Source organism: Hordeum vulgare, chromosome 6H (assembly GCF_904849725.1).
Source record: "Hordeum vulgare subsp. vulgare chromosome 6H, MorexV3_pseudomolecules_assembly, whole genome shotgun sequence".
Taxonomy (NCBI): Eukaryota; Viridiplantae; Streptophyta; class Magnoliopsida; order Poales; family Poaceae; genus Hordeum; species Hordeum vulgare.
The window spans coordinates 454,100,557-454,110,508 of record NC_058523.1 but is presented as its reverse complement, the minus strand read 5'-3'; the positions used below and the strand labels follow the sequence as shown (position 1 = coordinate 454,110,508).

General features: G+C 47.6%; 1 protein-coding gene across 1 annotated transcript; it reads right to left on the bottom strand.

Annotated features, from left to right (window-relative positions):
• Window positions 1-506: 506 nt before the first annotated feature.
• LOC123405590 lies at window positions 507-4,213 on the bottom strand. Its single transcript, XM_045099226.1, has 2 exons — window positions 4,133-4,213; window positions 507-734 (listed from the first exon to the last, which is right to left on the bottom strand). The coding sequence occupies exons 1-2, from the start codon at window positions 4,211-4,213 to the stop codon at window positions 507-509; spliced, it is 309 nt and encodes a 102-aa protein (XP_044955161.1).
• Window positions 4,214-9,952: the final 5,739 nt, after the last annotated feature.

The window sequence follows — 9,952 nt, the reverse complement described above, 5'->3', positions numbered from 1 at the left end:
ATTTCAGTTCCAAATTTGGGGCGAAAATGTGTCTGCTCAGTCACGAAACGGACGCGTTTTGACAATAGATCAGTACGTTGGGCCATTAGTTTTGTCCGCACGAATCCAAACGAACGATGGCGGACCAAATGGATCGTCCCCTTAAAGTTGTTATTGCGTGTCTCGTATGGATCTCGTATGCTGTGTGCTGATGTATCCAAATTCAAATGTAGTTCCGTTTGTTGACATAGTCATATTGTATGAATCAGATGCAGATCCTCGCCAGCAAGACTATTACTCTCGAGGTTGAGAGTTCGGATACCATTTACAATGTTAAAGCCAAAATTCAGGACAAGGAGGGCATCCCTCCGGACCAACAAAGGCTCATATTTGCTGGCAAGCAACTAGAGGATGGCCGGACATTGGCCGATTACAACATCCAAAAGGAGTCTACCCTCCACCTTGTTCTCTGCCTGAGTGGTGGAATGCAGATCTTTGCGAAAACTCTTACAGGGAAGACCATAACTCTAGAGGTTGAGAGTTCGGATACCATTGACAATGTCAAGGCAAAGATCCAGCACAAGGAGGGTATCCCACCAGACCAACAGAGGCTTATCTTTGCTGGGAAACAGCTGGAAGATGGCCGCACCTTGGCTGATTACAACATTCAGAAGGAGTCCACCCTCCACCTTGTTCTTCGGTTGAGGGGTGGGTTGTAGATTTTTGTGAAGACCCTCACTGGGAAGACCATAACCCTAGAGGTTGAGAGCCCGACAACATTGATAATGTGAAGGCCAGGAATCAAGATGAGGAGGGTATCCCGCCTGACCAGCAAATGCTCATCTTTGCCGGAAAGCAGCTCGAGGACGGGCGTTCTTTGGCTGATTATAATATCCAGAAGGAGTCTACTCTTCACTTGGTCCTCCGAATGCGTGATGGCATGCAGATTTTTGTAAGACGTTAACTGGGAAGACCATTACTCTTAAGGTGAAGAGCTCCGACACCATCGATAATGTGAAGGCCAAGATGCGGGACAAGGAGGGAATTCCTCCAGATCAGCAGAGGCTTATCTTTTCAGATCAAAATATGTTGAAATGGAGGTTGTGCAAAAATAAAAAATCTAAGGCTTTTTAACACATGATACTATTCATCATTTCAGGTCTTGAATTTGTCTTATTTGTACAGGTCGCAATTCAAAGTATTTTATCGTGAATTTTTACACACATGTATATTACATTGTTACATACATGCAGATTTGTTTTCAGAATTTTTTGAAACCAATTTTTTTTTAAATTTGAATTTTTTGAAAATCCGACCTTCATAGAACTCGGAAGCCAAATGGCCTTTCTGTACTGTGTTGATGTGCCGTTCTATATATGCTTATTCTGATGCGCCGGCCTATGTATGCTTGTTCTGATGCGCCCTTCTATCTACGCGACATGTTTCTGCAATATTTCAGAGTATTCCTGTTATTTGATAGTACACCGTTCGATTTCTGTGACATGTTCCTGTCATTTGTTGGTGAAGTGCAGTACTTCTGAGGGTTAGGCAATATGGCTGCTTCTCTGATCCAGTTCTTCTACTTGTAGTTTTACGATGCTCTTGGTGGAGCATTCTTATCACTGGTAAGCAGCCATTTTCTGTTGGTCTCGTTATGGTTGATCGTAGTTCCCTTAGTTTAATGACAGTCTATTGGTGGAGCATTCTTATCGTTTGACAACAACCATTTTATGTTGATCTCGTTATGGTTGATGTGCACATTTCATTTTCGCATTGGCTTGCAATTTTAGATTTCAACGAAGTTTGACCTGCGCCTGCCGATTTTAGTCCCTTCTGCATGTCTTTTTATTATTTTGCACATGCTGTATACTATACTGTTTTGGCCCCTTCTGGCTTTTGATTATTTTGCATAGGCTGTATACTATACTGTTTTGGCCCCTTCTGGCTTTTGATTATTTTGCATATGTCGAAGATTTGGACTGAGAATTAAAGTATTGTGAGGACCAGAAAGAAACTCGGGATTCCCTTCAGAATTTGTGCCGCTCGTGCAAACAAAACTAAAAAGCTAGTGCGACTGAATTTGTGCCGTTCGTGCGTACAAAACTAAAAAGCTAGTGCGACTTGGTCTAAAACGTTGACGTCGACCCTATGACATCGAACCCACCGAAGAAACCACTTGGACTGATCAAGGGGTTAAACTAGCATAGGTATACAGCTAGTAGAGTAGAGGCATGGTTGTAAGTATTAACGGGAACTTATTTTATCCTGATCTAGTGGTATTCTGGTGAGGCTACGATTTTACCATGAAGCAGACATCATTCCGTTACATCTTACACAAACTACCAGCAACTAAAAAAACTAAAAACCCTCAAAGTAGGCATACCAACAAGGAAATGTGTCTTTTTTATTCCGTCGAAAATCAATTTTAAGTAGGCGCTTATGACCTTCCCTCTATATCTATGCCTTGTGGTGGTAATGATTTCTTTAAAATTATAACCTTTACCACAACAGTGTCATCCATGGATCAAATTATTTCGTGAATTGGATTGGCTTGATATCACTAGTTGATTTGCCTGTTTAAAACTTTTTTGGCTTTGTTTTGTCGTTGATATCTCCTAGTAGAATTTTTAGATACTTGGATATTAGGGCGTTCTGAAAAACAATTAATACTTTAATCATGATTTTCCTTGTAACGAAGGTGTAGCTGTCCGGTTTTAAATTAATAAATCACACAATAGGCAGAGTATTCAAGGTGTGAATCAACGGTCATAACATCTCCACTATTCTCTACTTCTAAAGGGGGGAGTTTATGATTGTGATGGTAGGTTTGATAGCCGGTGTTCATCGGTTTATTTTCGTCTCTCCTCTCACGTTTGTCTGGTTTATTTTCTTCCCTCCTTCCACCTTTGTCCGGTTTTTTTCGTCTCTCCTCTCACCAACATCTATTTCGTCTGATTTTTTTCCATCTCACACCCACCATCACCTCTCCGCGCTGGTGTCTTGTCCACCGGTTTATTTCCGTCTCTACTACTAAAGGGGGAGTCTGCGGTTGTGATGGTAGGTTTGATAGTTCATTGGTTTATTTTTGTCTCTCCTCCCACCTTCATATGGTCTATTTTCGTCTCTCATCCATCTTCGTCCAATTTTTTTCCGTCTCTCCTCCCACCAACATCTATTTCGTTTTTGTCTCACCTCCCACCAATCACCCCTCCATGTTGGTTTCTTGTCCACCGGTTTATTTCCTCTCCACTTTTTCCTTACAAATCAATACTTTCCTAACATACAAAAGATCACATATCTAACTTTCTGAAATTAACCAATCAATTGATCCCTTCATTAATGCTATTTTCTTAAAAAAAATCCATTTATTTATTTCCTCACTATTCTTTCCTTACAAATCAGTACTTTCCTAACGTACAAAAAATCACGGACTTAACTTTCCTAAATTAATCAAATCAACCGATCCCTTCATTAGTGCAATTTTCTTTAGGAAACAAATATTAAATTTTAAGAAATCTGACACATAAACATATGTCTTCCTTTTGTTATCCTCCTCCCGCCACGACATACTTCTCCAAAAAAATGAGGGAAAAACCATGCGTATGACCTATGCACTCCCCCTCCTCTTTCGCAATCCCTAGCCGCCGATCCTGCGCTCGGACCACGGGGCTCCGCATGCTGTCGCCCCACGCACGCCGCATGTTCTCGATGCCTCCACGTGGTTGTAGCCCCACTCATGCCACATGTCTCTCGACGCCTCCATGCACCGCCACCGAGTTCATCGTTGCCGATGGGAGCTGAGTTGAATCAATCTCGAAGTGGCAGATCAAGATGTAGGGGCGGTGGCCGAAACATTGCGAGTGGCAGTGTTGACCCAGGTAGGCGCTCCTCTCCCTCTCTCATATTTGAAGGTGCCGCAGGGGCGGAGAAGCCAAACTGCATGACAACTGGGCAAGCCAGGGTGATGTTAGCGCAACTCTCTCTCTCTCTCGTGTGGCTAGAGGTAGAAGAAGAACTAGATACAACATCAAACGCCCAGGCGCACAAACGCCTCTTTCCACTATCCAACTCTCTGGCTGCCTCTACAAGCAGTAGAGGGGATGTTTTATACGCAGTGAGCACACGCACTACTGCGCTCCACTACTCCACGCACCCGCGATCCGCTAAGCCCGGCCACGCGCACGGCGCGCTCCTGCACGCACGACGCGGCTGCCTCCAACGGCCCCTGCTGCATGCACTAACAAACTTGGAGACTAACGCAAACCAACACTGACATAAGCATGGACTCATGCACCTAGAGCTGCCCGCACGCTCGCCACGCTCCCGCACGTCCCGTGCACACCCGACGCGCCCGACGAGCCCGATCGCACCAGTGCGTCCCGCACGTCCCGCGCGCACCCGACGCGCCCGACGAGCCCGACCGTACCAGTCGCCGTGGCTTATTCCAACACACACCCCTAAGCCACGGCTTAGAGGAGTCCATCGTAGTCGACGTTGGCGTCGGCCAGGAGAGCCTGCTCCGTCGCCGGTCCTTTCCGCAGCTGCGGGCACTCGCGCCGGAAGTGCCCGTGCTCCCCGCATTTGTAGCAGCGTCCACGGCGCTTCCCTCCGTTGCCCGATGTTGTGCTCGCCGCACCGTCGTCTTCGTGGTCGCCGAAGCCGCGCCCGCCCCGCTGTCTCCGCCGCGCCGCCCACTGAGCCGCCGTGAGCAGCAGGTGTTCGCTGCTCGCCCCGCCGCTGACCTGGGTGCACCGCCGCGTCCGTTCCTCGAACGCCTTCAGCCGCCCAAGCGCCTCCTCGAACGCCATCGCTTCCACATCGCAGAACTACTCGATGCCGGCCACCGCGACGTACAGCCGGTCCGACACGATGTCGAGCAACTTCTTCACCATGGCAGCATCGTCGAGGGTCGCCCCAAGCCCCGCGTACCTCGCCGCCATGCCGTAGACCTTCCCGGCGTATGCATCCAGATCGTCGTCGTCGTCCATCCGCAGGCGGTCGAACTCCCCGCGCAACGATGCCAGCCGTGCGGCCTTCACGCGATTGGCGCCGACGAAACGCACCTTGAGGGAGTCCCATACCTCCCTCGCGGTGAGCTTCGCCGCCACGTGCATCAACAAGTCTTCCGGCAGCGCCGTGAGTAACATTGACCGCGCCGTCTTGCACTTCCCGGCGTCCACCGCCGCTCCGTCCGCCGGCTGCACCACGCCCCACAGCCCCCCAGCATCAAGGATCGCCTCCACCTTGATTGCCCAGGAGGTGTAGCCTGTCGGTACCAGCGGCGGGAGATGCATCGAACCCGATGCACCGCCGCCCCCGTACGGAACTATCGACATAGCCGCCGGCGCCTGATGTCACCTTGCTCTGATATCAATTGTTGGCGCAACTCTCTCTCTCGTGTGGCTAGAGGTAGAAGAAGAACTAGATACAACAGTGAGCTTTCCCAGCGCTCAAACTCCCAGGCGCACAAACGCCTCTTTCCACTATCCAACTCTCTGGCTGCCTCTACAAGCAGTACAGGGGATGTTTTATACGCAGTGAGCACACGCACTACTGCGCTCCACTACTCCACGCACCCGTGATCCGCTAAGCCCGGCCACGCGCACGGCGCGCTCCTGCACGCACGACGCGGCTGCCTCCAACGGCCCGCCCCTGCTGCATGCACTAACAAACTTAGAGACTAACGCAAACCAACACTGACATAAGCATGGACTCATGCACCTAGAGCTGCCCGCACGCTCGCCACGCTGCCGCACGTCCCGCGCGCACCCGACGCGCCCGACAAGCCCGACCGCACCAGTGCGTCCCGCATGTCCCGCGCGCACCCGACGCGCCCGACGAGCCCGACCGTACCAGTCGCCGTGGCTTATTCCAACAGGTGATGCATGCATGAGTGCTCAGTGCGTGTGTGCTTGATTGTGCTCGGATGAATTCTGTATAGAATCATGTACACATTTTGCTAGGAGCACCATTTTTTTTGTGACAACCACTTTCTATCCTCCCTCTGTTATCCCTCCTTGCAATGACAGAATGACCTGTATTTTTTGTTTGAGCAGGGTATAGTGCAGAGAACACGATCCAAACACCTTGCGCTCCATCCCACGGCAAGAGTGACCAGCAATCAACAAATCTTGTTATACATGTTGCGACTCCTGATCCACTCGGTGCATCTACCTCCTTGGATTCCGGTGATAGCAATGGCAGGTGCCCGTTTTGGTAGCCATCGGTGCCTTTGGCGATGACTCTTTCGATTAATTTTACAGCAGCGGTCGCCACACTCGCTGTCCTGTGTCTCTGTTACGCCAACTATATGCCTGGTTCTTGCAGATTCGGAAAAAAGAATTGCTATAATGAAGACCATCAATTTCTTGTGACTCCATAGCTGACATCAATCGAGCATCAGTGCTAATGTTCCTTAGCTCAAAACTATGGGCTTCAGATACACTTTTTGTGGTAAGAATCAACCATGTCTATGTTTCCTTTATTTTACCACTTTCTATTGCAAATTACACTAACAGACTTTAGAGTTGGTCCTCTTATTGACCAGCCGTAGAGGTTATGATCCTATAGAGTTTAGAGTTATTATTAATCATTATTGTTTGTTGAGTTAGAACCTTCACATAGGTAATGGCATTGTCATGTTTTATAATTGACTAGCAAAAGGGCCCGTGCGTTGCAACGGGAGAAAAAAATACCACACGTTTTTAAATTTTTTTATAATCATTTTGATTTATTAAAATAATAAGCTAACTAACTAATATAGTCAGTCCTATCCTATTTTGTTGAGAAATCAACCCGTCCATTGTTAATTCCATCATGATGAGAAATTGAGCAAGACAAGCAAAGCAAAACAAAGAGGCTACGTGAATTGATCAATGGACTGTTATCTTATTTCACTCATGGGGTAGAGAATGTGGAATTAGATGACAAACTGAAGATGGTGTTTCATTCTCTGTCTCTATAGCAATACAATCTTACATTTAATACATTCATTCATCAGCAAACAAATCCCCATAAAACAAAAATTTTTGCCGGTGCTTGGCACACGGTTGGAGGCATGGGGAGGAGATCTCATCAGATGATGAGTTCCTGTCGGAGGAGGGGATACGATGACGGGAGCAAGGGTTAGGCGCCTCTATCTGGCGATAAGGAGTCGCCGTTGCCGCGTCATAACCTCGGAGTCCTCCGTGTGGGCCATGAAGGCCCGCCTCCACCTGCAAGTACTTCGCTCCGCCATGCCTTATCTGCACGTCGCCGCCGTTCTGCATCGAGCAGACGCATCATCCCCAGTCACTGTAGCTGTCGCGCTGATTTGATCCAGAAGCTGTGCTCGAGCGCCGAAACGGGGGCATCAAGCGGGCAGAGGTACGCCCGCCTTCTTTTGCATTGCAGATAAATGATGAAGCTCGGGTTGAATAAAAAAATTGCAGGGGCTTTTTTTAAAAAATCCCATGGTGGGTTTTCCGACGGAAGCAATAGCCGCTTTATTATTAGGTATAGATTGGTAGAATAATGGAGGTGCAACTTCCGGCCCATGCTTTCTCTACTTTGAATGGTTTCACTCGAAAAGGAGGAGCAAGGACGCCTACATACTCGTAGGTTCTCACCCTACTCCTTTTAACCATTAACAATTCGTAATAGATGTTTGACGTTTGTGCGCCAAATTGTGGGTTAAGCTCCTCCATGCAATCATACTATCTTCTTCCTCTCTCCGTACTAATCCGATCAAACAGGTTTGTACAAGTTCATACATGTTTCACCATTGAAAGGAGGATAGTAAATTCCAATATCATATCCGCAAGTTTGTATCCATCTTCCATTAGTAAAACTAACAAAAGAGCCCGTGCGTTGCAACGGAAGAGAAAATAACACATGCTCTGAACGCAATATATTTTCACATGACATCACATTTGTGTTGCTGACGGTGACTTTAGTGCTCACACAATGAAAACGCGTTTGAATATACAGTCACTCGGAATAAGATGAGAAATATATTGATTCTCCCCCACGAGGTTTTCCAAAGGTGTCCATGTGTTGTTAACGATGTTTTCTTTCCTCTCAATTTGGTTTTAATTTAATGAATATTTATTGCAATTTGTATCGTCGCGGGAAAGAGAGAAAAAAATGACCGTGCACTACAGATTAAGTTTGCACAAAAAATACTCCCTCCCTCCGGAAAAGATTGTCACCACATACATTTTGCACAAAAAACCTTCCTGTTATTCCGACACAACCCGCAGTCCCCGTCCCCTCCCTCCTTCGAGCACGCTCGCTTGCCCACTCGCCGGTGCCTCCGCCCCGCCATGCCACAGCTCCAGCGCAGTCCCTCCTCCCTTTCGCTGCGCCGCAGGTGCCCCGCGGTCCTTCCTCCGTTCCCCCGTGAAGCTCAATTAATCCACCTTCCTTCTTGCTGTAGCTCCCACGCGAAGCTCAAGGATTGGCTTTTTTACCCCATGTCGAGTCCCTTGCCCTCGCTTTCCTCGAGTCCCCGGTCATCGCCATGGCGAGCTCCTCCCTGCCGCCTCGGCTTGCGAACAATCCTCCTTCCTTCTACATGGAGAGCTCCTCCCTGCTGCCCCCATCCTTGTATACCATCGAGCAAGCCATGGTGGCGGTCAGATCCGCGCTTGCTTGTCAAGGTTCGACCTTGGTGAGTGCCGGACCCACGCAAGCCCTGTCCCCGCGCCGGCGCCGCAGCATTCAAGTTTTCCCTGCTCGATTCAAGTTTCCCCTGCTCGTCAAGGTACCCCTGCTTGATTCAGGTTCAGAACATTCTGTGTACTGAATATTTTGGACTACATTTTGTGCTATGTTGCAGAATCATCAGTCGCCATGGAGCTACGATCACACAGCTGCCACACCTCGACAGAATCCCTGGAGGATGAGCGCGTGAGGATCCCACAGCTGTCGCAACTCTGTTCGAAATTCTTAATTTTTTTCCTGTCATTAGAGTGAGTAGATGCTTCTGTGTTGATGTAATACCTGGATTAATTTGACTTTCACTTATGCAAATACCTCCAAATATCAGGCAGATATAATTTGCCTTTTCACTGAATCCTGAAGCAGCAGACATGGTGGAGGAGGGCAAGGTCCTCATGGAGCTCCGGCTGCTGGCCTCGTACAACATGGTGAATCCTGAAGCAGCAGACATAGTGGAGGAGGGCAAGGTCCTCATGGAGGGCTGGTGAGCTAGATCATCGTCATCTCTTTCTTCTTACTCCTTGAGCTCAACAGTCAGTCAGTAGCATCAGTCTTTGGACAATTCGATGTGTGTGCGTGGTTGGTAGAAACCAAGAGATTGCGCATGAAAAACGACAGCTTTCAGAAGCAGAATCAGACAGACTTGGGCTTTCAAATCAGCAATTCTTTTTGGCAGAATTAGTAGTCTATGTTCAAACAGTTACTTCTGATTTTATACTCTTAACTGAATTTTTTCCATGAGTATACTCTTAACTAAATTTAGAAAACTGCTAAAAACGATGTGGCAAGCATAGTCGACTAACAAAGGTGCCCACTGTCGAGTGCATTTAGAACATCCTCGAGCCCATGTACTTATTCTTATTCTGTGATGTAGTTTACTCACTGAATTTTATTCTTATTCTTGGTGTCAAATTCAAAGTTGGGACTTGGGAGTAGCTATTGTTGACTAAAGATTATGTCCCCCATGCCAAGATGGACGAAGCATCTCCCTCGTTTTATGTTGCTGCTACCATGTTAACTTGCTTGTCTCAATTTCCACAACAGCTTGTAGTTGCAGAGGTGGAAGGCCTTGACCAGGTAATCAAATGAATCCTTTATCCGTTTAATTTTGGTACGGGTAGGCACTGATCTATGTAAATAAACTTGGTTCATTTAGATTTTAATCTAGATGTAGATGACAGAATTCTGAAGATTGCAATTTTTGTGTTCATCAGTTCAGCGAGGGCGGGGACGGGAAGCAGCAGTATTAGAGGCCGACACCGGGAACTATGAG